Source organism: Chelmon rostratus, chromosome 20 (genome assembly GCF_017976325.1).
Source record: "Chelmon rostratus isolate fCheRos1 chromosome 20, fCheRos1.pri, whole genome shotgun sequence".
NCBI lineage: Eukaryota > Metazoa > Chordata > Actinopteri > Chaetodontiformes > Chaetodontidae > Chelmon > Chelmon rostratus.
The window spans coordinates 17,642,074-17,668,586 of record NC_055677.1 but is presented as its reverse complement, the minus strand read 5'-3'; the positions used below and the strand labels follow the sequence as shown (position 1 = coordinate 17,668,586).

Sequence of the window (26,513 nt, the reverse complement as noted above, 5' to 3'; positions counted from 1 at the left end):
GTCGAAACAGCTGAAACTGAAAGTTAATTCTTGGGGACATCAGCTTAAAATATGGAAATTAAAACATGTAAAGTTCCATGACAACCGATGAAGATCATCTAATATGGTCTGATCGAATGCTCTGTAAGAGGAAGAGAACCAGCACTGGACCTTGTGGTGAGGCTGTTTTGTCATCTGAACGTTGGCTGTTAACAAATCAGCATCGTTTGACGGTTTAATTCTGCATATAGTGCAATTATGCACAATTTCCATCCAGTGATGAGCATGAAATCATTTATTGATGTGTTTCAGTTGGTGATTATTTGATTAACTTAATGAATTATTGAACAAAACACATTCTGAAGACTGTATTTTTGGTTCCACAAATAAGATACAGGACAGAAACTCCCAAACTCATCAGAGCAGCAAATTGCATGTGTCTAGTGTCTCAGCTGTATTGAGTTGTTTAAACCATTTCTGGTGTTACTGGATTGTTTTGATTTGTTGGTGAGCTGATTAACTCGCTCACCATCACAATTTTTTTTTTTTTTAAAGTTTAGTTGTATTTTTCCAAAACGCCGAAGCAACGAGGCGCACTGCCTGCAGCAGCTGAGCGAGCAGGTCTCGGTGGCTCAGGAGCTTTCTCCACCACCTAGAAGTGCTCTCAGACTTAAGAGCTTGTTTTAGCGCTGACATCCAATTATAAAAATCTTTGGATACATGTGAAAATGACCCGTAAACTTCTTGAGGAATAATCTCAGACGTGTTTTGTGATCCTGCATCGTGTCACCATTAGTTGTTCTGTATCTTATTTTAGGTTTCAGTGTGTGGCCATGGTGGTGACCACTTCATGAATGTTTTTTTTTTTCTTTTTCAAATGTCACCATTTGTTTTATTTATGAATATAATCTATTAATATACTGCTTTTCATTGATGTACATAGAAAAAATCTACCACAGATCAATTATTATGATTCAAAGGCCAAACTCATTTAGACTGTAAACTGTATTACTTTAATTGTTGGCCATGTGTGCAAAAACACTAGCAGAGCTTCTACTACAACTAATAAAACATACAGTAGGGACAGAGTTTCTTCTTACTATGGTAATGGATATGTCATAGTGCTCTCCAAGTCATTAACTCCATAATGACAGCATTTTCTCTGGGTAAATGATCCGCTTCATCGTATATGCTCTTGGATGTGAAGCTATTTCATCTGCAGCGATCCAGCACTCACACCCACAGATAAGTAGCAGGGCCAGATTTCACACTTTCGCATTCTTCCCATTTCTCCCTGGCTCTCTCCCCCTCTGATCTCCTCACACATGATGATAATGAATTTCACACACACCACTGGCTAAGACGTTATCTCATATCTGAAATGTGGATGTTTGGAATTAAGGATTGTGGTGGTGTGATGGCCACACTGCAGCTGCTGCACCGGCCTGGCCGCATTTCAGCTTCATCCTCCACCAACCCCTGCTGGGAGGAATTTAATGTGTTTAATGTGTCCTCCCCCTGAGCTGAGGCGATGCAAGTGCAGCCTTCCATTTTCCTGCTTCAGAGGCCCACTGTCTCTGCCAGCAAGCAGCACCAATCCCTAACACTGAGAAGTCCTTTCATGTAAGTGTGCATGCAGATGAGGATGATCATGAAGAGGCAACCCAGTGGCACTCTACAGCCCTCCAAGGATCAACTATGAAGAGCTCTCCTCCAGTTTGACAGCAGAGTGCATCAGGAAAAAGGTTTTGTCACCACTTGACCGTGATAGATCCCTGAACTCTTTCTTTTATTCCCTTTCACACACATCTACAAGCTGTGAATATGTACCTGCTCATGGCCCTCAGTAAGCTGTGAACTGCCATGCATCACAAAAAGTGCAGCAGTGTATAGAAAAATATGTCATGATTGACAAAAAATTCTTATCACAATGACCGCTGACTTAGTTTCCCAGAGCTTTCAGCCACAGCCCATGTCCTTCCTCAGTGGTAGAGGTCTGCAAGGCCGTTGGAACCCGTTTTTGTAATACAACAGTCTCATGGACTCATTTAACTTCCCTACTTGTGCCCAGAAATGGGCAGAGCACACACAGGCCACAGTATGAAATATAACTATGTTTCTTATATTATACATAATATGAATGCAATGCATCAGGGAGAAGCTATATTCACGTCTGCATTATGCTGCTCTGTAACTGACAGTCGGTATTAATATTTGAAAACAAGTATGAGTGGCAACGGTCGTTATGTTCAGTTATGGCCTATAATAAATTTAGCTCTTACTAAGGTGTGTATGTGCGTGCGTGCGTGTGTTTGCCTGTATCAGAGGGAGCTTAAAGCAGGCATGTCACACCTATTCAATAAAGACCCGTGTGGCTGCAGGTCTTTGCTCCAACCAAGGAGGAGCACACCAGGCTGGACTCATTTAACCAGCTGATCTCAACCTTCAGATGATAATTAGGTGACCTCCTGATTGGTTGGAACAAAAACCTGCAGCCACACGGCCCTTTTTGAAATAGGTTTGACAGGCCTGGCTTATAGTGATATTGTGTCGGTCTCAAACTGGGCTCGGGCTGAAGAAAAAACTTTAGTAGTCCCCAGCCGGGAAAATTCATGCAAATCAGGTCCCACCGAGATTTGAATTCGGATCATTGGATTCAGAGTCCAGAGTGCTGACCATTACACCATGGAACCACAGAATGATTGTGGACTTGTTGGACTGGGATCAGGCTAGTTTTTTTGGCCCATGCAGTGCTCTACTCAGGAAATGGAGTTTGTTTAGTTGTTATGGAGATGGTTTAGTTGTCATGTGACACTCGTCCACTGGCTCCTGGTTGATTACCTTTAACCTCTTTCCAGTTGATGCTGGAAATGGTTTCACAAACAGATGATGTTGTCTGCTTCTCTTGTCCAGTTTGCTCTTTGCTGCTGTTCAGCGGGGCAAAACCATTGTTTTTGTCAAACGGGTCTTTTCTGGTTAAATAAAAAGGATCTTACTCTTAAACAACATGATTTATCTCTGTAGGGATACTATTCATAACGTTGTCAGACACTTAGAATAAAAATTTAAACCTGTCAGTGACAAAAACACTTTTGGCGGACATACTTTGACGAGTGCATTTTCTGTTGCAGCCATTGCAGCCCGTTTCACAGCTGAGACAATCTACTGGACCATTTCCAAAACTGTTTGTATCTATTAGTCGTTTAGATCCCAAAATATGTGAAAATGGCGCCGAGAATAACCCTTTAGACTAAGGTGGGTTTCTGATAATCCTTTCCTTGCATGCTGAACCTCCCTCTTTCTGTTTTCCTATCCGCTGGTAAGATGTTTTGCTCTGTGAAGGAAGCTCCTGACCATGATCTTTGATGGTGTAAGTGCTGGTTAGTTAAAGCTGAGATATGAGATATTAGTTGAAAATGTCTGTGGTCGTTAAGCTCCCACCAGTCTTCACATGAGCACAGGTGTCGGCAGCTTACTGTCCTCATCCCGTTCACTAGAGCACTTCAGGTGTCGGAGAGGCTGTTGACAAGGCAGTCTGTTCAAAATGTCGATACAATGGGATAGATGGGTGAAAAAAAAAAACACCTGTTCCCTATGGATACAAGTAAAAATCCACATCCACAAACATGAAATAGATGTGTTAGGGCACATATCTTTGACACCGTTGTCACCATTGCAGACTGTACGTTAGAGTGCTACATTCAAAGACATGATATATTCATGTTTATCCTTTCCCTTATCTTAGACGGACTCCATAATTAGATGATGATAAATAAATGATATGTGACAAATCTTCACAATTCTACTCACCATCAATAGTTCTACACAGTTTTACAGTCATCTCTCGAAAAAATATAAAACAAATTCACAATATTTTCAGACTTTGGTGCAAGTTTTTTTTTTTTTTTTTTTTTATTAAGTGTAATAAGAAATGTACAGCTGGCACATAATGCCAATGGACCTGTGCCCTACACTGCTATGTGTCACTCACGTCTTCTGAATTATTCTCAAACACACCACAATGATTACAGCTGACAGCACACTGGTATGCCCAAATATTCAGTAACGTGAAAGAAAAACACAGCTCCTAGCATCACAGTGAAACAAACAGAGCAATTTACAGTACCATTTCACATTTATTGTGAGTCTTGACTATCTAGAAATTGAGAAAAGTGTATGTGTGTTGAAAAGCTGTAAGCATTTGGGCAAGGGTGAAAAGGTGCAGGAAATTATGTCCTTTGTTTAGTTTCTGTCATTATTTGTGCAAATAGAGCTCACTTGTCAGGAAAATGTCAACATAAACATTACCGTCGTATTTTCTAGTGAAGACAAAGGCTGGATTAGGGCCCCTGACCCCCATGAGGCAGTTGCAATAAAAAAAAAAGAAAAGAAATTAAGCTGTAATACCATGCTCCTGTAGACAGGCTACTAAAATGCAATGCAAATGCAAATGCGATGCACCTGTACAGAGCATAACAATCATACATAAGTGCCATTGCTATACTACATATTTTTCATTAGTTGATTATTGGTTTAATGATTTGTGTACATCAGCCAGTGCCTCTTCAGCTCCATACACTTCCAGGGCTGTCCCAGTTATTAATGCAATCCCTTGGATCAATAACATCATACAACAAAGAAGAGAGTATGGGAAGGCAGAACGTAGATGGAAAAAATACATTTAATTAACTTAATTATTAGTAATCAGCACAACCCAATGTTCCTGCTTAGCGCTACTAACAAGCTTGTAAATCCCCCTTCTCCTGTCATTCCTGCCTCATCTTCTGTTTATTTTTATTTTTGTAGGGCAGATTGATTTTTTTTTACCATCCCCACCATTCAGGTGTCCTACTGTACTGTCTGAATTTGCACCTCCATGCAGATCCTTATAAATACTGTTGCAATATCAACAATCATGTGTCCTCCTCAGCCGCCCTGCTGTCTGGTGTCCCTCAGGGGTCGGTCCTTGGCCCAGTCCACATGACCCCTGTTCTCCTTCCTTCCATTGGCTTCCTGTAAAACTCAGAATAAACTACAAGTTCCTGTTGATAACATATAAGGCTCTGCATGACCTTGCCCCCAGCTACATTTCTGATCTCCTCGTCCTGTTTTCCACTTCTCGGCCACTCTGATCCTCTAATCTCTGACTTTGATCCATCCCCGACTCCAGCTACAAAACAAAAGGCGATCTGGAATCATCTTTCCCCATCCATCAGATTTGCTGACTGTTTCATGCAGCTTCTGAAAACACATTTTTATGGGCAAGCCTGTTTATAGATCTTAATTCTGGGCATTGTTTTTAGTTTTTGTCCTTGTCAGGTCTGTCTCCCATTATGTGTTTTATATTGTATTGTATTTTTACCTTATTTGTTTATTCACTTTTATCATGGATGTGAAGCACTTTGTGACTGTGTGTTTTAAAAAGTGCTATATCGATAAAGCTTTACTTGCAGTGTGTACACAAAGATCTTACCCATATTGCTCTATTATACCTCTTTTCAGGGCTGTGTGAGCATGCAGACTGAGTTGATTGGCATTTTCCACATTGTCCATGAAACTCACATAATTATAAACATTGGATGGCCCAACCTCAAGATGAGCAAAGGTCTAATCATTGGGGTGACTAAAAACATCAGCACATCCAAGGGAGTTAGCAGCATCATGCTCATGTAATTTTCACTTAACATAGAAGCTTTAGTAAGGAGTACTTTCTCAATCAAAATATGATTTAAGTTCTTTCAGTGGTCTGTATGTCAACTTACAACAGCTTGCACATCTGCATTCATCCACCTGTCCCAATTCTAGTTTTGGCCTACTAAGTTTTTGGCGCAGATGTTTTTGCAAGGTGAACCTCGAGAACTGTCAGTGAGTACATCAGATGTTACGGTAACAACCAGTCGTTCTGGAACTAGCCCAGGAGAGATGAGCTGAAGGTTTCCCTGCATGCTTGTGGCTCAAGCATATTGCAGAGATCTGTGAGTGTCCGCAGATCAGGGCATCACCTTTTGGACATCACAACAGTGATCGTTGGACCAACCATGGTCGAACACCAAATGTGACTGTGTTCCAGGAACACTGAATTCATCTCAAAGACAATGGGCACGTTTTAGAGTTTCTGGGAGTGATTGTGTAGCACCCTTCGAGTGTGGCTGTTCACAAAAACATAAATACCTTGGACAATGTGTCACATGAACTCATTTTTTTGTTGCATTAGCCACTTTCACAACATGGACCTCTAAGGGGGTTGTTTGTACAGTTGAGTGCCCCTGCCCTAAATTGGACACTGGTAAAACAAAGCACACCCCAACTAAACACAGTTGGATAGTCAAACATAAATCTGATCTTGATCAAACAGAGGAAAGATGCATTTTTGCCTTGGCACAGTGTTCCTTATGCCACCGAGAGCCTCTATTTGTGCACACTTCTCTCTTTTTTTCGCTGTGTCTCTTGTGGATGCATCATATAAAGTTTTAAAATACCACATGACATAAAACTCTGGAATGAAACTAGTGATAATCAATTGTTTCTAATAGAATTCTGAAAGAAAGAAGTGCAGATCTAATATCATACATTTTACATTGCCTTTAAAACAGAAAAGTGAGACAATTTTTGGAGACATATGTTTGATCCTTTTCAATGTTTTTTATTCAAAGGCTGCAAATTTCTTATTTTCTACAGTGTAAAAGGTCAAAATTTTAACTCAAGTTAAAAAGAAGGGAAACTTGAAAAAAAAGAAAAATGCATTGTATAAAAAGAACTGGGATAGAAGAAGAGCAAGAGCCTCCATACAAAATGGTCCACTAGAAGCAAAGAAATCACATGACCGTGTGAGGAAAAAAGGGAAAAACCACTAGTTTAGAAACATTTGCAACTTATGCCACAGAACAAGTTCAATTGGGGAAAGATGTAGAAGCGTAAGGAACATAAATATTAACACGAAGAATATGAATGTCACTTTTCACAAAACAGAGTATAAAAATGTAACTGTAATTCTGAACAATAACATGAAATATACCTCATTTTAGTCAAATGACATGAAGCAATACAGCTCTGAAGAATAAAAGAAACATTTAGCGTGAACACTCACACAGTGCACAGTCATAAGAATATATATATATGTACATATATATATATATATGCATACATATAATCTTTTTCTTTCAATATACTAGGATAGTGTAGCACTTGCAATGCACATTTGAGTGGATTTTATTTTTTTTAGAGTCCTGAATATTCTGAGTGATGTCTGTTTTCAAGCAGCAGAAACATGAGTGGCCATTTCCATAGCAATGAGAGGAGTTATAGATTTATTTAAAGTGCTGCTTTTGCATGTTCCTACCTGAAGTCATCAGTCGTAAGTGCTTCAGTGATCATTACAAAAATAGAGATTTTAAGGGGAAATTAGAATTAGACCTTCAATGCATTTCTATCCTCTGTCCTGATGAGAAAGAAAGCCTGACATGTTATTGCTACAAAGGAGAATGACTTAATTCGAAAGAAGGGTGGCACTCAATACAATGCAAATATAGATATCCATTTACCATTTACATTAATGTTAGTTACTGCTTAAAATAATCAGTTGATTGAAGGACAGATGAACCAGTTAAAGCTGCATTATTCAAATGTTGGCTACTAGGGAGCCGAACAAACCATCAAAGCAACGTAAAAAAGACACAGCCACTACACTATGGCTGACCTTTTTATGGTTAACCTGTTTTCACATTCAGCAGACACAGAGCAGTATTATTTGGAGCGTTGTTTGTGTCCACCTTATAATTGTAATTCAAATTTTCAATTTACTTTTTTGGTCTCCACCAACTTCTGAGAGAACCGGGCTATTTAGCTGCTAAAAGCTCCTACTCTCTGTCTGCTGTCTCAGTTTGAGGTTCATTGTTGGCACCCCATGTCTACGAGGCTGCCCTGACTTATATTATGGTCAATGTTAAGTGTAACGGTTATTGCAATGTGCTCCTGCATTTTGGCAAATATGTTTGTTTGCTGTGTTACCCAGAGTAACATGAGAATATGGATATCATGTCTGCGTGTCCAGTACAGGGTTGGCCTAGTTACATCAAAAGAGAAAATAGCACACCTTGCAACAACTGCTAAGCTCTCTTATGTGTATTTATATGGTGTATTTAACATACAAGGTGGGTTATGTGACTGATCTATTAATGTATATAAATAGTCTTAGCGGCCAATCAAAGTGCTTTACAACACAATTTACGCATTCACGCTTATTAGTACACTGGTGGCATATGCTACCGTGCAAGGTGGTCATCAGGAGTGATAACACACTCACACACCGATGGTACAGCATCGGGAGCAATTTGGGGTTCAGCGTCCGACATGTAGACTGCAGGAGGACTGCAGTGATCAAACTAGTGGATGACTGTTCTGCACACAGTATCTAAAAGAGAAAAAAACCTCCTGAGCCACATGTAATATTCGTATCCTTGTATAATGTGTGTCGCATACAACTTGGGTGATGTGACTATTATGTATCCTTATGTTATGTATTTCGGGCCAGGGATCAAAGCACCAACCTTGTGATTGGTAGATGACCACTATACCTTCTGAGCCACTCATGTATTTAGCATACAAGGTGGGTAATGTGACAACACAGTATCTAGAAAAGGGAAAAAAATGACTGAACAGTTAAGCAGTTTCTCCCTGTGTCCAGTCTTTGTATGAAGATAGGCTAAATGCATCTTGGACCAATTTCAGTACTGTATTCACTGAGAAAAAACTGAAATAAATCTTCTCATTTGAATCTGGGGAAGACAGCAAATGCTGGAGTTTTCTGTTTCTTGACCAACAAAGTGTTTTGTATGAAGCTGAAAAAGTCTCTCCAGATTTTGAATAGGTTCTGAAAGACATCTAGTATAACAGGAATATGACTGACTTTTTACAAAACATATATACATTAAAAGAAACTGAATTATATCATTATAACGGATAGAAACTGATGTATAAATGGAACTATAAAGCCAACCAGATTCCAGAAAAATGATTCTTTCATGTTTGATGTTACACTGAACTACATGATAGAAATTGTAGAGAGAGAAAAAAAAATGCAACAACAAAACTTGTAGCCTCACTGATGATCAAAGAAGTTCATGTCTGGATTGGCTGTGAGATGTAACTACAGACTGCTTTTCCCCAGTGCGAAGGCAGCCCAGTGTGTCTCCATGTCTCTTTGATATTGAAGACAGAGGCCATGAATAAATACTTTCTCTGAGAAAAGAGGAGGAAAAATCACAACTGCAGATTTTCTTACATCACTGCGACCTGATTTGAAAACAGAAAACACCAGATAAGAGAACTAATTACAGAGAACTAATTACATCTGAGTACCAAATGCATACAATAAAAATCTCAGTTTTGGCCTGTGAGTCAGACTGACTTTTGTATTTTTTACCCTTTTGACCATGGGTTGCAGAGACAGTGAGCTCTTTTCACCATGTCCATTCCTCATGTACAGTGTTACATTGCACCTGCTACCACATAACCAATGCCTATTTTCAACTACAAGGAAAACAAAAAGAGAGTTTTAAAAAAGAGAGAGAAGGAGGTGGTGATTGTCTGGTGCAGCTATGAAACCACTGATGGTTTTGTTAGAATAACAGAGTATGTCATGTTTTCATTGGTTGCAGCTGACTGTATATACAGTACGCACACTCACACACATACACATACGCTCTTGTGAGCGCACCCTGGACCCTCGTAGAGATGCCTGGAGAACTAAACAACGCATGCATACATAAAGACAGACATACAGTTAAGCAGTTTTCTGAATTTGCTACTTCACCTGAGCCCATATTTATCAATGTTGCAAGAATTACAATTGAAGTGGTCCTTAGTTGACAAAGAGAAGAAGACCCTCTTGGTCAACTGTGCAAGCAGGTTAGTATGACCCATATTTATGTTCATTGTTAGTCGCCAACCCCTAGTTTCTGTATTAATTATGACGGGAGGAAAGGAGGAAGTCAGGTGACATGGTAAGAAGAGCAGGAAGGTCTGCATGTGGAGGAAAGTAGGGTGGATGGATGTGTCAAACAAATGCAGAACCCAGGAGACGTACTTAAGGTTTACCAAGTACATGACAGTAACATGCTAACTTTAACCCACAATCTGTCCTGAAAGCTAACCAAGTAGTTTTGGTGCCTAAACCTGTGATGTGATGGTACCTCAAAGGCATCAGTACACATGTCGCGAGAAGTACATTAAGTTAGTGTGTAAACAGGAAGGATGAGATGATTGTTTTGCGGACCCTCACCTCAGACCGCCTTCTAGAGACTGAGGTCTGCCTTCACACCTGCGCCTGTACTCTTCCTCTATGATGCTACCATGCCCACTGTGGTGTTGGCTGGTGCCAGCAGTTACAGGCTTAGAGGGGTCTTGCTGCAGCACCATGGTGATGACTGGAAACCACCTGTGGCCTGTTGCTCCAGGAGACTCTGGGACCAATAGAGAAAGAATGTTTGGCTAGTGTTTGGACATGTGAGCACCTTAACTTTAAATACCTGTTTGGACTTGACAGCACTGATTACAAGTCCCTGGTAGCCCTAAGGAACAGAAAAGACTTTGGCAATGTCTCGATAAGGTGGCTGAGGCTGCTGATGAGACTCATGACTCAGACTCATTGCTTTAATGCAGAGGCTGTGTACGCACCAAGAAAGGTAGGAGCAGTTGCCAATGCTCTCTGCAGAGTCTTGGGGATGACATGCCCAGTGATGACATGGCTGTACCACACCACAGAGGATGCTAGAGATCAGGCAACACACAGCCACAGACCCTAGCTCCAGGTAGTGCAGGAGATCACCCAGTCAGGGTGGCCAGATAAAGAAAGGGAAATACCTGAGACAGTCAGGGACTTCTTTAAGGTGACAGGAGAGTTTACAGAGGTATATGGTTTAGTCGCCAGGAGTAACAACATTGTGATTTCCACCTCTATGAGAGCAGAAATAGTAGAAAGGATTCACCAAGGGTTAGTGAATGCTGAGAGACAGCCAGCCAGTGAGCGTGGTGGCCAATCATTTCACAGGGCATAGTAATAAAAGTAACTCGGAGCAAGTTTTGCAGTGGGAACAAAAGCACAGAGGAAAGGGCACTAATGCCAGCTGTGTTACCTTCCAGACTACTCCTACAGGTACATACAGATCCTACCCTACCTATGTTAATCAGTAGCCAGTATAGTATTCCAGAAGTGCTAGCAAGCATCAACAGACCTCCATTGTTTCAGAGGAATTCAGACAGTACAGTGAGAAAAACGATTTTATTAATGTCAGTCTGAATTATGGCCAGAGCAAGGGACAGGCTGAGAGGGCTGCACAGGTAGCAAAAGGGATTCTCAGGCAGGAAGTTCCCCTCATGGCTCTGATGATATTGTATCTGTCTCTCCCGGAGTGAGTCCTGCAGAGATGATTTGGACAACTTTACGTACCCTGTCTAAAATCTCACCCAAACTGGACATGGTTCAAGGGGGACAGTACAGGACAAAACTGACATCATCTGTTGAGTGCACCCACAGTTATAAGCACATAAAGGACAACTACTGTCACACACTCAGGTCGAGTGAGTAAACCACCCCCTCAGCTGGACTGATGAGGACAAAAAACTGTTAAAAAGAAGAAAAAAAAAAACACTGAGATGTAATGCATGTCATTTCCTATAATGGTAATGGTGCCTCGAAGGCATTAGGACACATGTTGCGAGACGTCAAGGTACATTAAGTTGGTGCGTGAACACCAAGGAACCAGTGTTTTTTTATCACTGTGTTTATCACTCTGTGAAGAAAGAAGAGCCAACATACGGTTCCACCTTCCGAATCTCAAAACCGTGTTGTTGCAGACCTGAGTGAGAAGCTGCACTGATGTCCCCCAACTGCTCAGAAGGCTGATAGTAAAAAAACTAGAACAATACAAGTGTAAAAGAAACAGCCAAATGACTGCCATGTGAACAGCCCCTGCATGTCACAGCCTTAACAACAAACATCCTCCAACACATAAATACGAACGGATGAAGGATGAAGTAATAGTAAACGGTTTGAAATGGAAACAAATGAAAGTCAAAGTGGATCTCAGATCTCTACTGCTGGTACACTGGGTACATCTGAGACAAAAGAAGAAAAAAAAAGTGAGGAAAGAGGCCATAAACAAAATCAGTTTCAGCTGAAGCACCCATGCAGTACAGGAAGTGGCACAGCAAACTTCACCTGCACGTCCTGTGAAACAGGTGGCAGCTTCCGGGGGCTACCGCCACGTCAAGCTGCACAGAGCACACTGAGCCGAGCAGGAAGTCAGACACAGGAATGGCACAGAGAATCTGGTAAATACTCAAAATGTAAAATATCCTGTGGGATTTAAAGGACAGAACAAAACTGCGCCGCAGCCACGCCTGATTGAATTTCTGGCAAATACTGAATTATACCTATTGCTTCTGTTAATGTTTTGTTCACCATGAACAATGATGTTTTGAACAGTGCTCTCCTCTGTCTCTGTACCACATCCATTAGGCTAAGATGGTACTCTTAAGCAACTTAAGGGCCCTCTGGAGCGCTCTCAAAGTTTTGCTGAATTGGAAGCTAAAAGACATGAAATAAGCAGCTTTCATTCTGCAGTGTGTGAGTAAATTATTCTTAGTTTTATCTTCCACTTAAGCCCAAAATTTCACTTTAATTAGTCTGATAAATATGGGCCCAGCAGTTGGTGTCACATTCTGATATTCACAGCAGTCCTCTGGATGTTATGAAGGTGATAACAGCAATAACAAAATCTGACAGGTGGGAATCAAAGTTAGCAACACAAATCTTTCTCTCTCTCTCAACTTACTGACTGGACAGGTTTCCTTACAGCCATCTCACTGGAACAATGCAGTTTCACACAAAATATAACCAAACCATGGGGAAATCTTTTACGGAGGCAGAGTTGAGATGGTGCATTCCAGTTCTTCAGTTTTTCTTCCAGCGTCCCACAGTGTGCAACAAAACCGCTCCGGGAGTTTGTCGAACAACAAGCTTCATCTGGCAGTCCAGAGTCGAAAGAAGGATTTAGGATAAGTGCATAGGTGGAGAAAGCAGAAGCAACCTGTCCTGCTCAGTTACTGATACTTCTTTTTTTTTTCTTGAATACAAGAAGCTGCAAATGACAACAGGGGCCTGATAAAGACGACATAGAACAGCACACCGCAGACCAGACACACACAGAGAATGGGTTTAGCGCTGCGCTCCAGTTAAGTGGATTGGACGGTGAAGAGCGTGGACGTCCAGTGGGTCTGCCACACGGCCGACTCCACGTCATGTGACCTCAGCGAAGGCGATGTGATTCTGCTGGGAAGAAGGAAAACACAAAAGGAAAATCACGAAAAAGGAAATAGTAATAAATGATAACAAATCCAGGTTGGTCTGGCAGGACTCTTTTATTTGGACAAATCCCTCAAAAGTCATTTGAAGCTGTTCTTGGTTATTGGTTCTTTCAGTAGTTGTACAACACAGTTTGAGAGATGTCACGTTTAGTTTAGCCACAAATATGTCTGTGAGGAAAGACTCCAAATAAAAGAATAATTTAAGGTCACTTCCACAGCAGAAAAAAACCAAACAAACCAGTAAAACACATAGAGAGAGGTTTTGAATCTGGGGAGGTTGAAAGGAAAATTCTGTTGTATTTCCTGTAAATGTGGCCGTTGTGAGTCTCTAGGACCTAGAGTCTAGGTCGTGCTAACTTTGGACTTGCTTCCTCGGTTCTGGATTTGGGAAAATGACGACCACAAGTTGAGCCAGATGCAGATTCCCATCCAGTTCCAAGCAGCTACTTTCTGTAGTTACTTCGGGTCAGAATCCAAGATGAGCTTTTGACATGACCAGTGCAGAAACTGTGTTCATCTGGAAAGAGCTTGTGCAGCTCGCCCCAATATAAGTCCTTGCTTCCTCAAATCTCCACAGAAGGGGGCCGCAAGTGAAAAGTCAGAACGATGGAGTCACAGTGGCCGTGTTTATGGGAGTATACCTGAATTCTCCTTTAAATAAAGAACCTGTACACCTAACACATAAAACACACCATCATAGCATTCCAGTCATTGTCATGAAGTCCCCTAATTTCCACAGCAGGGGATTAATAAAGTCTTATCTTATCTTATCTATACTGTATATGAAAGCTTCTAAATCATTCAGAACAACAGTGAGAGGCAGACGCAGAGTTGGAGAGCAGGAGAAGGGGGGGGGGGGGGGGGGGGGGGGGGAGATGCAATCCCGGAGTGTGTCTTTCTCTGTTCTTCCTCAAGCAGCTAAAAGGCGAAAGTGGAAGGAGATGATGTGCTATTGAGACTATATTTGGTTTTTAGTCAATCAATCTCTGTTTATGGTTTCCTGACAGGGGACAAGTGGTGGATGTTTGAGTGGCTTTAATGCTACAGACCACAGTTCACATCATCTCTCCTACTAACAGTCAATGTTAGTTTGACGTGAATTTGATGAACCATAGAGGCAGAATTCTGCATGTAGTGTCCCTGGATTACAGTTGAACATTTCTCTCAGTTTCTCAGTCTGTCATTGTTTTCAGTCAAGGCTGCCTGACATGATCCACTTCCATCTCAGCCCGTGAGCAAACACCCAGCAGATGTGTGAGCACAGCATCTTACTCGCTGGCTCACATGTGGCTGTTTTTCCCGTTCTGCTTTACACCGTGGGCCTATTTTTAGAGGCATGTGGAGGTGGAAAAGGGATTGTTTTACTGGCATATGCCATCTCACGGTGACATGTCACTACCAATCAGCACATACCACCCCCCACTGACATTTACTAATAGAACGCCACTGTTGTTCTTGCATCATATATCACTTTGACTAGAGGCATGTCGATGGCCGTGTAGCACATTACAACAGCAGGCCACATGGTGGTGATAATTTACTGGTGGGAATTAACGTGTGACAGTGGATCAACAGTGGCAGTGCTCGTAGTGTTTGTACCACTGCTGCTACTGTCATCATGATTATGGTTGATATCATTAGTAACATATCTATGTTACTAGTCGAGTTTTCATTCGACTAGGGAGAGATATTAGCATTTATACTGGATGGAATATCTCCCCCTTGTGGCAGTTTTCTCCTGTCATCGTTCGAAGAAAACAAGCGATAATTCATCCTCTGAAACGAGAAAGTGCGATTTGCTGTTGGATGTTTAATGAGAGCCAACAAATAACATGCTGACTTTTTCTACAAAGCAGATTTGGTGCAACAATCTGATCAAATTTCTGTTTCATTCATGTATCTTTCAGAGAAATCATACTCATCCATAATTGTATGGGTGTGGGGTCTTCCAGCCAGGTTCAGCATGCGGTAGAGACAAGCGATATCATTCCACCCCACCACAGATGGAAAAATAGCAAAATAAAAGTGTGGGATTCAGTTTTTCTTTTTTTGTCTGCCCTGGCATGTTGCTCACTGCGGCTTGTTTAGCTTCCAGGCATCTTTCAGCTGGGCTATTTTTAGAGCGGGCAATTTTCTGCCGAGCCCGTTGTAGCTGAGGTGAGAGTGTGAGAATCTGTGCTCTTTGTCAGACAACAGAGCGCAGGCTCTCTCAGCAGGAAGCTGTGAACCGAATCATCAGTGTTTCACTGCTAAATGTGCAGCTTGTTAGAGGAAGCTGAAAGAAAACAGAGCGGGATAGTCAATACAACCACGCTGCTGTTACAGCTGGCATTATGAATCCTAAAGACAGAGATTTCACTCAGATTCAAAAGGAAAGGAGAAAAAGCACTTCAACCACATATGCCAAATACTTTGGACAGCATTATGTTTGGCTGAATCAGCCTCATCCTCTCTTTGGCTTCATTGGCCACTGTGGACCAAGATGGCTACCAGCCCAACAGATGGCTAGTCAGTGGGCCAAAGGACCAGCATTTGACCAATATACAGAAATTTGCTCAAGGGAAATTCCACTTAATACCTTGACTTTTTTTTCTTTTTTTTTTTACACCGAGATCTGGGAACATGGTGACGTCGCTAAAAGTGGGTCTGACACGGCAAGGACACAGGACTGTAAATAAACATTTTTTGCAGATTACCTAAATCCACTTTATTTTAATGTCAAACTTTAAGTGAGAACACCTGAAATGTGGAAATGTCCAACCAATCCTTATCCTTCAGCGCAAACTCAAAGCGTGTTAAGAAATTGTTTGTACTGAACTATGGTGACGTCACTTCTTCGTCCACCATCTACACTTCAGTCATTAGAGGTTTGTTTCATAGCGCTCTGACGTTCATATCAGGTGAGGGCTTCAGGACTCATCACTGTGACATGTACAGAAGTGCAGGTTGACCCGCATCGCAGCTAGAGGAGACCTGCACACGAGTAGAAATGTATAAAAGCTGAAGAAAACAGCCCTTTTATCTTCCACCTTCTCTGCAGCCTTAGATCTCAGGCTTGTCTTGATCTGGAAGTTCCCAAACTCAAAAGTCACTGACTATTCTTGTCCCTGCAATAGTTTTATCTGACCAGACCTATATATTTTTACCATTTGTATTCTTATTTTGTACTTAGTATGCCTGTCTTCATTTTCATACTCTGAATAAATTAACTTTGACATTAAAATGAATGAATGAAAACAACTACAGTAAGTACAGTCCTGACTGTTCACCTTTGGCTGAGGGGCAGTTTTGTTCACAATCTGTCTGATCATCTGACTTCATTGTGTATCTTGTCCTGTCTGAATCCTTTTTAGTGATGTCACCGTGTTACACATTAAGTTTGGAATGATGGACAAAAGATTTAAATAGAAAAAAACATTATTGTCTTTGTTTGTCCTGCTAGGTGCTGTTAAAGTGATAAATACAATGTTCAGATTCCCAACAGAAACAAACATGGGACCCAAGTTGTAATAAAAAAGAATTATCCTTTACATGCCAAGAGAAATATCTTTACGTCTGATACCACTGGCTGATATTGTGTCCTGTATTGTGTTTTAAGTGCCTCTGTCTGTTACTGAAAGCAAGTGCACAGTATTAATTACATGTCCTCAGAGGTGTATGTACGCGCTAACACACCAGATCAGAGTTCCAGTGTTTGCTGTTTCTTCATATGCTGAAAGTGGATCCCTCAAAAACACACTACTTTTCAGTGGGTTCAGTTTCAGACCTGAGAAACATACACATTCAGTGCATCTACCAATGTTTGTGCTGTTGATGCTATTGTTCACTGGTTCATGTTCAGCACTGTAAATTTCAAAATGTGAACGCGTACTGTGGGATTATGATCTGGATGATCTAAAGTCAGCTTTGGGAAAGCCTGGTATTATTTCTTGTAGAATAAAGCTTTTCAAGCCACTTAGAGTGAACGATTCTTCTGTGTGATTGTTGTTTTCTGCCATGTGGTTGTTAATCCTGCATGTTTCTGGCCTCACACAACACTGTAAAACAACATCGCCGTAAGTCCCTCTAATGACTACATATGTCTCCAAAGGATGCATTCCAGGAATAGGAAGAGCTACATCTCTCTCAGTATATCTTTAGTCCTATGACTTTCACTGTATTTTTAAACACAACTAAAACAAATTCTCCTTATCGAGGCTCACTGCCTTTGCAGAGCCCAAAGCCACAGCCTGTTCATCCTGCTGCCATCTGGCAAGCAATACAGAAGCATCGGCTGCCATGCTACCAGAGTACAGCTTCTTCCTTCAGACTGTGAGACTCAATTCATCCTCCATGCTCCATCATAAATAAAACCTTTCCTTTTGTTTGTTCTGTCTGTAGCATAAAGTGACGACAGCTTGCATTTGGTCTGATGCTCTGTGACATTGCCCATAGATTTTTGAAGAAACATAGTGAAGCCTAGTAACAGTGGCTCCAGTTGTCGCCATCTTGGCAGTGACTGAAGCCTAGTGGCTAGTGGCCATGACCATAATTATGCAGAGCTTTAAGCCTTAATATACTTTGAACCACTGAGTTATATAAAAATTCAGCCTGGACCACATCTATAGAACAGCATCAGCCAGTGGTATCAGTCTAATTCAAATTTGGAATAAAAAGAAAGGTGTAGTAGAGCGATGTCCAGAGATTTGCCAGAGCTCAGCTTTTAAACCACATCACGGTTTGTTGCCTTTTGTTTCTGAGACGCTGGAACCAGTCGAGGCCTTGCAGCCAGTGCAGGAAGTCCAGGAGGCGCTCCTTAATGTAGCAAGACTCTTCATCTTCATCATCTGTCTCCTACGGCAGCAGTGTGTGTGTGTAGGTTTGTCATTAAAATGTAGACACTGTTACCTGTACTCTTTAATGGGCTTTTTTTTTTTTAAAGAATCGTCCTATTGGCTATTCAAATAAAAATTCTAATAAGCTTTATTGGCATGAACATTCAAGCCTGGCCACAATAGGCCTGTCCTGCCTGCGATGGCCTGTTTCTATGGCCTGACTGTGTCCGCTCAGTCTGTACATTGTTAACGTTTTCCTCAGTTTTCTGTCAGTCATGGTGCTCAGGCCTTCTGCCGCCATATATTCTCTGTTTAAAGTGAAACGGAGTTCTGATTTACTCTGTGATTTGGTGGTTTCGGTCCAGTGTTTGATACTGTTTTGTGTTTGTTTTGAGATGATTTTGTTGTTCAGTGTCTGTCCTGAAGCCCTGGTATGTGTGGGCAGAGCTTCAGGATCAGCTGGCAGAGAGGATTCTTATCTTTGTTCAACTCTTGGCACAGAAGGACCTTGTATTGGCATGAGTAATGGTCGCTAGGTAGGAGGTGAAAATGAAACGACTTGGATTTGAATTTCAATTATTAGAGGGTATTGGCCAAGTTCTGTCCTGCATGCACTATTGGCTGTGTGTCTGTGAACTATGTTTATGCCCAATTCTGTCTTGGCTGGTTAATGGATCCCACACTTTACAACCATATATCATATCATTGCGTCTATGATCATACAACATCATGGCATAAAACACCTGTCTTGCCGTCTTTTTCAGCTCGTTCACAGCCACACCAAAAAGCTGATGTTAATACCTTAGTATGTATAATGTTTTGCATGCTCGGTTTCTATTTTTCCTCATGTGAAATTATTTTTCAGAGGGTTTGATCATTTTTACCTGCTGAGTCACACCAGGGGCTGTGAATCTTTGCAGTTTTTCTGCAAACAAATTATTATAAAAGTTAAAAAGAGTCGGGCTCATACTGCAGCTGTTTCACCCCACAGCACTGTGTAATTAGTTCTTTTGTGTCGAATTTTAAATGCACATCTGTTCAGATACATTGTTCTGATTAAACCCCCTGTGCCACTCTCTAATAATCAATAAAAGTCAGTCAAAGGCTTTTTTGAAATCTGACATAAATACATTACAATCTTATCTTGGTGCACATGTATGTTAATGAGGGTGGTGAGGGTGAAGATGTGCGATGGTTAAGCATGAATTCAATCTGACTTTTATGCAGCACATTGTGATCATTGAGCAAATCAAATATATGGGAGCTAATGACGCTACAGAGGACCTTTCTCATACAGCTACTGCTATTTTCCTCTGTAATTTTATACAGCATTTCTTTGATTTCTGAGTCAGTTCTTGGTCGTGTTGGCCAAAATAAGGTCTGAAAATGTTCAGCCAATATGTCTCCATCCTGAATGACCAGCTTCTCAGACTCAGACCGACAGACAGAGTTCCACGAGAAGGTATAATTGTCTCTGGGTATGGTTTATCTTTTTGTTTCTAATTGTCATTTTTTGAAGTGTTTCATAATGCCGAAGGTGCACAGTATGCAACTGTCAGTAGGCTTGTTTTGTTTCAGGTAAGATCATTGAGATTTTGACAGTCTTTGTCAAACCAGTGATTTTTGTCTTGTTTGTGCACAGTTTTGATTTGGCTTTACTTGCTGTTCTCTTGATGTTATTTTATTTTGGACAGCCTTACAAATGAGTGCTTTCACTAGCTGCAGTGTGGGGGTATTCTATAGACTCTCTTAATAACAATTTAATCTTGCCCCACTATTGCTGTAATGCTCAGTGCTGTCTGAGGTCTTGAGGTTTTGTGTGTGATATTGTTCTGTTTGAGGAAAAAGTGATTTGTTCATGGTTTTTTAAGGGGATTGTGATTGTGAAGAGGTCCATGTATGTTATCATATATTCTAGGGTTGGCCTATAAACGTAGGCCTATAAACGTAGGCCTGTGAACGTTCTCAGTTCCCTCTTCCTCGACCGTTGACAATGTACAGACGTATAAACGGAGGCGTCTGAAGAGTTAGAAAAGCTCCTTTCCATTGCTGTTGATCACCAAGTCTGCTTCTAGGAATCGGAAAATTAGAAAAGTCATTGGTGCTCACTTATGATTAGATTAGTTATTGACTATTTTGTATTACTGATGTGTCAAAAATATATCAGTTTTTCTGATCAGGTGTTATAAAACCTAAAGGTAGGCTATCTAATTTATGAAGATTTAAAACGGACGAGAGCGGCAAATTAGTGATGCTTTAAACAAGGATTCCAGATTGTTTCACTGATTCACTGAACCTGAAGCTTTTATAATATTAAACCACCATACATCAATCAATTGATTCTTTTCTTTTAAAGTTAAATGAAAGTTAACATATTGAGGAATGATTTTACTCAGCTGATGAAACCGCCTACAAAGTATATTGGTAAGAACACAAACAGCAGCGTCATGTGTCACATACTGCTGAGTGATTGTAGGCGACTCTGTTACTGTCCTCATGTCAATCATCCATTGCCAGTTATTTTTGTCCTTTGTAATCCTGTCTCCTGCAAAATAGGTTTATATCCTAATAACTTGCTTTGCCAAAAAGGGTTTGTAGGACTAATAGCGACTGCCAGGGTTATGTTCAGAGTTATTTTCCTTTCCAACACCTTCAAAAGGGGCTCACAGCCTTTTTTCTCACCCAGTGTTGTGCAAGTTCACACTTCACAGGATTAGACCAAAGACCAAACTAAATTCACAGTCCCAAAAATGAACAAGGTCACATTCATTTCTTTTGTCACAGACTGCAGAGCTTTTACAATGCAGTTGGGAAATTAAGGTAACTGGTCCTTAAAATGCTGAGTTTGACTTGGTTGGAGGAACTTTGCATTCAGACTTGTTTTTTGAGACCCAGTGGCTTGCATAAAAATGTGAGATGTCTTCTATTGGAATCTGTACGTATAGTTATTAAAAGTTCTACAAATATTCATAGCTGTAACTGAATTGCCAGTTGCACTAGCCATGCTGGCATGTCCCCAGGATGGCGAAGTCATGAACTGCTCTACTCATTGTTGTTTAGGATGACTAGGTTTCGGCATGAGCAGTGAGATTGGTTGGGGTTAGGGTGAGAATATCAGGGTAAGCCAATCAGAGGCAGAGCAGGGTGGGTCATGGCTTCGCCATCCACCATGCCTGCTGCTGAAAAATAGCGTGCATGTGCAACCATAACTCTCGTGGGAGTTAACAGTGCACAGTTATGGAAACTGGGCAGCATTACATCCTTAAAAAATAAAATAAAATTTAGCTTATGCTAATTACGTGTAAATGGAAATCATTTTGATTTGTCATAGATTGAACTGAGAGTTTGTTTTCACTTCTTTATTCAGTGTGACATCATGCTCAGCAGCTAACTGAATGTCACTCAGATAAGCATATTGATTTAAGGTTGTGTTCAGACTGAAAGGGAAGCAGTTTACCGCTGCCATTTGCATAAATTTGATCTCCGGACCATATGCTTGTTGGTCTCAAATAGCCAAGTGTGAGTAAGCTGCAAGCTAGCTAGTAACAGATGCCCTGACTGTGTTTGTAGGAGTGTGTTTGTTTGTGCTCGGCTCCGTCTTTGACCGGAATAAAACTCACTACAAACTTCTTTCTGCTATTTGCCTCCAGCTTCTCTCCATTTTCCTCCTGTCCATGTTTCTGAAGCACTTCAGAATGGGATGTATGCACATTTTTCACTCACACAAACACGTCCTCGCGTCAGTTCATAATGCCCCTTTTCACTGACTTTGTATGCAATCACACTGGCACTAAAATTAGCTTTTTGTTCTGTCTGAACACACACTATGAATTCTTATTTTTGTCAATTAAAAACTGTGTGAGTCTCATCCACACTCGTCTCTATTTTTGTTTAGCACAGATATGCTCTGGCACAGGAATATGACATCCCAACCCTGAACCTTGTCTAAAAAGATTGGCTCTGGTGTCCAATCAGAGAAAGAGCTCCCAATAGGCACCACACTTTTGCAATAAATGACTGAATCTGTATGTGTAACAAATATAGAGGAACTGTAACTTTTTGCATGAAAATTTAAAAATGGAATATTAGTAAGTCTAAGAACTATCATCAGCTTCAAACAATTACCATTACCCACCTTATGAGCGTTTAAAGAACCATATTGGTCTAAAGTGGATGTACAGTTAGAGTCCTTCATACAGACATACAGTACTCTAAAGTGGAAAGGTGGTTGGACTTTATTCAGGACACACAAAGATGTGTTTTGTGAGTGTGTTGTGCTCCACTGACCTGTGAGGCGATATACTTCTCCAGAGGACTCTCCATGCGGCCCATGTTCAGCATGGCTGTGTTGGACGGCTGCTCCGCTGGTGACTCCTCACTCAGCAGTAACTTCCCTTTGAAGTTATGGACCACACACACCACCTACAACAGACACACACACAAACACACACAGTTGTGTTTCCATCACTTCAGACTCAAGTTCATTTCCTGGAGACTAACCTTGACCATAGCTATAACCACTACTTGCCTAACCTTGACCTTTTCCCTAACCTTAACCTAAACCTAGCCTTACTCTAAACTTAGCCAACGTCTTCACCCTAAAACTGAATGACAATTACATTATGATGATTTTCATTTAATTTTATCCCCACAAGGAAGGCGAGCTCAAACAAACATATTTATGTCCCCACAACATGAGTGAAACATGGCTACCATTACACACACACACACACACACACACACACACACACACACACGCACACACACGCACACACACGCACAAAAGTGACACCAGCACACTAAAGTCCCCAGAAGCAGACACAGATGTGTGGAGTGTGTAACTGAATTTCAAGGACTGATACAGATTCCTGAGCGGTTGGTCGGATTAAGAGAGTAACCCACGTATGTAGGTCACATATGTGTGTATTGACTCTTTCCTGGGGGTACTACTGCAGCTATGATGGATGTGGGGTTGCCTGAGCTCTTCTAATAAGGAGCAAAACATGGCTTTGAGGTTCAAAATGAAATAACCAATTTTTTGTCGGCTGAGCAGAGAAGAGATACATGGAGGCTCTGAGGGGCTGGAGCAGTGTGGAGTCCTCTGCAGTCCACAGAGCAGTGCAACCTGGGAACGTTGTATGGAGGGCCATCAAGCACACTGGCAAACTTGACAAAAGTCATTAACCACAAGCAGCCAATCAGGGCTCTGTTCTTGTGTGTGTGTGTGTGTGTGTGTCTGTGTGTGTGTGTGCTCCCGTACTATCGTGTTTCTTCCTTTGGTTAACATTACCTCTGTGTGTCGAGGTTGTGTGTGACTCCCCTTTCAGACATGGTATACGTAACGTTTCATCTGTTTAAAACAATGATTGATGTTTTTTTGGACACACATAAATTACTATGGTAAACTTGGAAGCAAACAGTTACAGAGCGTACATCATACAACATTATCATGCATCTGGAGTCACCCGATGAATGGAACACCATGTCTACATGAGAGGAAATGTTATAGCAGAGCAGCAGCTTCAGTCCTTCGTCACAGGATGTGTTCAGGCACAGTACGGAGTGGAGTCCTGGAACAGGACCCTCTGGGCCTCAATGAAGGCCAAAGAACAAATACTGACAAAATGTTTTTACTCAGAATATTATTTTTTTCATTTCTGTGTTTATTACTTTGTTTTTTGGCTTGTATGTTTCATTCACTGCAATAACAGTAATAATTCCGAGATTGTTGTTAGAAACTTGGACTCGTGCTGCATTCACATGCTCAGTCTTCTTCTGTGTGTTCATTTAAATCGTAGCGTAGGAACAACATTGAAGCTGCGGAGAAGCTGTATTTTATTGCTCAGAGCATTCAAACAAAAGACCAATAGCTGTATCGAGTACTTGACTGACAGCGAAACGCAAAGGAAATGGATCAGGTGAGCCATGAAGTATTCGTCATTTCAAACATAAGAAAATGATGGCGTTTGGCACTTAAGAAAATATAGACAATCTACACTACATGTCACACCGCAAAACCAATTGCAATGCCATGGAGAGCTAGATTAGGACTGCTTATTATTGATTGCCATTTCATTGTTTTCAACATACCTGCTGCTGATTGGACAGAGGCAGTCTGGACAGGGGCACTGACACTCTAAATGCTTTGGTTGCAGAGGTTGTGCTTGCAAGTGGGGCAGCAGAGTGGGATGCTCCACAGGGGCACACCCAATCAATACTGGGTTTAATTTAATTGTTAGAGCCTCAACTACATAAAGCATGGGATCCCCTTCTCTTTGGTATAGTCGGGGTGATGGATTGGCTGAGATTAGCGTCCCAGTGAAGATTGATGTTGCTATTCAAGCATGCAGAAACTGTTTGAAGCTTCATATTGCAAAGTCATTTTGTACCAGACTTGCTGCTGCACCAGTACATTCTGCAAAAGCACAAAAATATTGCTTTATCTGACTTATTATCAGGGTTAATGTTAAGAAATAAATGTACGTCACATCTCGACGAGGACAGTGATGGCTACAATTTACTAGGAATTACATGCTAGCAAAAATTGATATGCAATTCGTCATGAACCAAGCATTTACTTACTGGTCCACCATGTTTCTGCATATATGAGGTCAAAGTTGGCAACTAATTTCACCAACTTCCCGAGTTATTGTTCTGACCCAAGGTTGGGCCCTCTGCTATACATCAACTATTTAATATGAGAGGACCTTGTAGAAGTCAGGTTTGGAAGTTTTGATGGAAGAGGGTAACAGAATTTTAATTTAATTGGCAATAACATCGCTACTTAAGCTGTCAAGTTTACTTTTTTTTATTTGTTAAATAGTGGTGTTTTTGTTTTCAGGACTGTGTTGCTTTGTTTGCATTTAGTATTTGATGTTTACTGCCACACGTGGTCCCTTTGGTTCTATTGAAGGACTACTAATCACCCACGTTTTGGCAGCACTCAGGGAGTGAATGTAAAGCGCAAGTAAAATACAAGCCGTTACAGGGCCTGTGGAGACAGCTTGACAGAGTACCTGTTCAGTCACACGACTGAAAGTGCCTTAAAAAAGACATGCTGTAAATCCAACAGTCACTCTCCTTCAGCTGTGTTTCTGGTGTCCTGCTGAGGAGGTAGTGTAGGGTGGGTATTTAGTCAGCCAAAACAGAGACGTTGTGGGCCAGAAAACCAGAACAATTCACTACAAGACTGGCCTTTCACATTCTTTTTACACTGTCATTATAAAAATATAGATAATAGCCTGTCATGTCTCGTCGTGTCTGTTGATGTGTCTGTTCACAGCATCATGTCTTGTTATGCACTTCCTGTTTTATTGTGAAACCCTAACTCTCCTCTCGTTTCAGACCCTTGACTTCCTGGTGTCCTTCCTGCCTGTCTGATTGTCTCCACCTGTTCATTGTTACCTCGTGTATATAGTCTCTCTTTGTCCTGTGCCAGATTGTCTTGTACGTTGTGTGCCTCTTGTGATCGCTATCTTGAAACCTTGTCCTAGACTTCACCCAGAGTCTAGTACTGTATTTTGCCTTTTGATCCTCAGCGCCTTTTGTTTTTTGCGTTCTTGCCCTAGTACCTTTTGTTAGTTGCCGTTTTGCCTAAGCGCACTTTGTTTACCTGTTTTTGGAAAATCATTTTTGTTAATAAATCTAGCATGTTGAGCTCGCCCTTTGTTAAGTCTGTGTTCTGCTTTTGGGTCCTGAGCCCTAGAAGCCCTGCAGCCTTATCGTAGCCACTTTATGTAATGGCTTAGCCAGGAACAGTTTTTTTTCGTTCACAGGGTGCATCACTGATAGACAGCCCCCACGACTAACAATAAATGCTCAGACACATGTGCGCATCAGTTTCATCATTGAGCATCATTTGTGAATCCTGCTGCTCCTTGTTTTGCAATATCCAACATGTGCAAGCACAGAAACATTGAAAATAAAAGTAAAGGGAGAGGGCTTCTCACGTCCTGTGTCTCACATGCACACACTGTACATGCTGTACCGTTGAGTCAGAGAGCAAAGCAGGGACTTTGCAACAGCCTCTCCAGCAGCTGCATCAAGTAAAACATGTTGGTAACAAAGTGATAACCCTTTGCATTTCCTCAACACGACAATATCAAGTTCTGCTGGAATTCACATACAAATCTCCTGTTTCTGGACGTTTTATGGTGAAAAATCAGGATTTGCCCTTTAACAGTCCTGTACGTTTCAACCCTTCACATAAATCATGAAGTCACCTTTTTAGACTAATGTCTGTCAGTCACAAATGAAATGAGACACACAGATAGAACATTATTCCCTATTCGGACCTGTGTTTCCCTGTGGTGGAACACTCCCAAACTGTTTTAAAACCCAAAAATAAATTAAACC

The 26,513-nt window shown here is 41.2% G+C and overlaps 1 protein-coding gene and 1 non-coding gene across 2 annotated transcripts in view; both read right to left on the bottom strand.

Moving 5' to 3' along the window:
* Positions 1–2,600: 2,600 nt before the first annotated feature.
* On the bottom strand, positions 2,601–2,672 carry trnaq-cug. Its single transcript has one exon. It is a non-coding gene; the product is annotated as a tRNA-Gln (tRNA).
* A 10,604-nt stretch (positions 2,673–13,276) lies between these two features.
* Positions 13,277–26,513, bottom strand: part of LOC121624089 (phospholipid phosphatase-related protein type 5-like) — an 81,458-nt gene continuing 68,221 nt past the window's right edge. The window contains exons 5-6 of the mRNA XM_041961699.1: positions 22,446–22,580; positions 13,277–13,306 (exon numbers count right to left, since the gene is read on the bottom strand). Of these exons, the coding sequence (XP_041817633.1) occupies positions 13,277–13,306; positions 22,446–22,580 (165 nt within the window). The remainder of the gene's footprint in view (positions 13,307–22,445; positions 22,581–26,513) is intronic.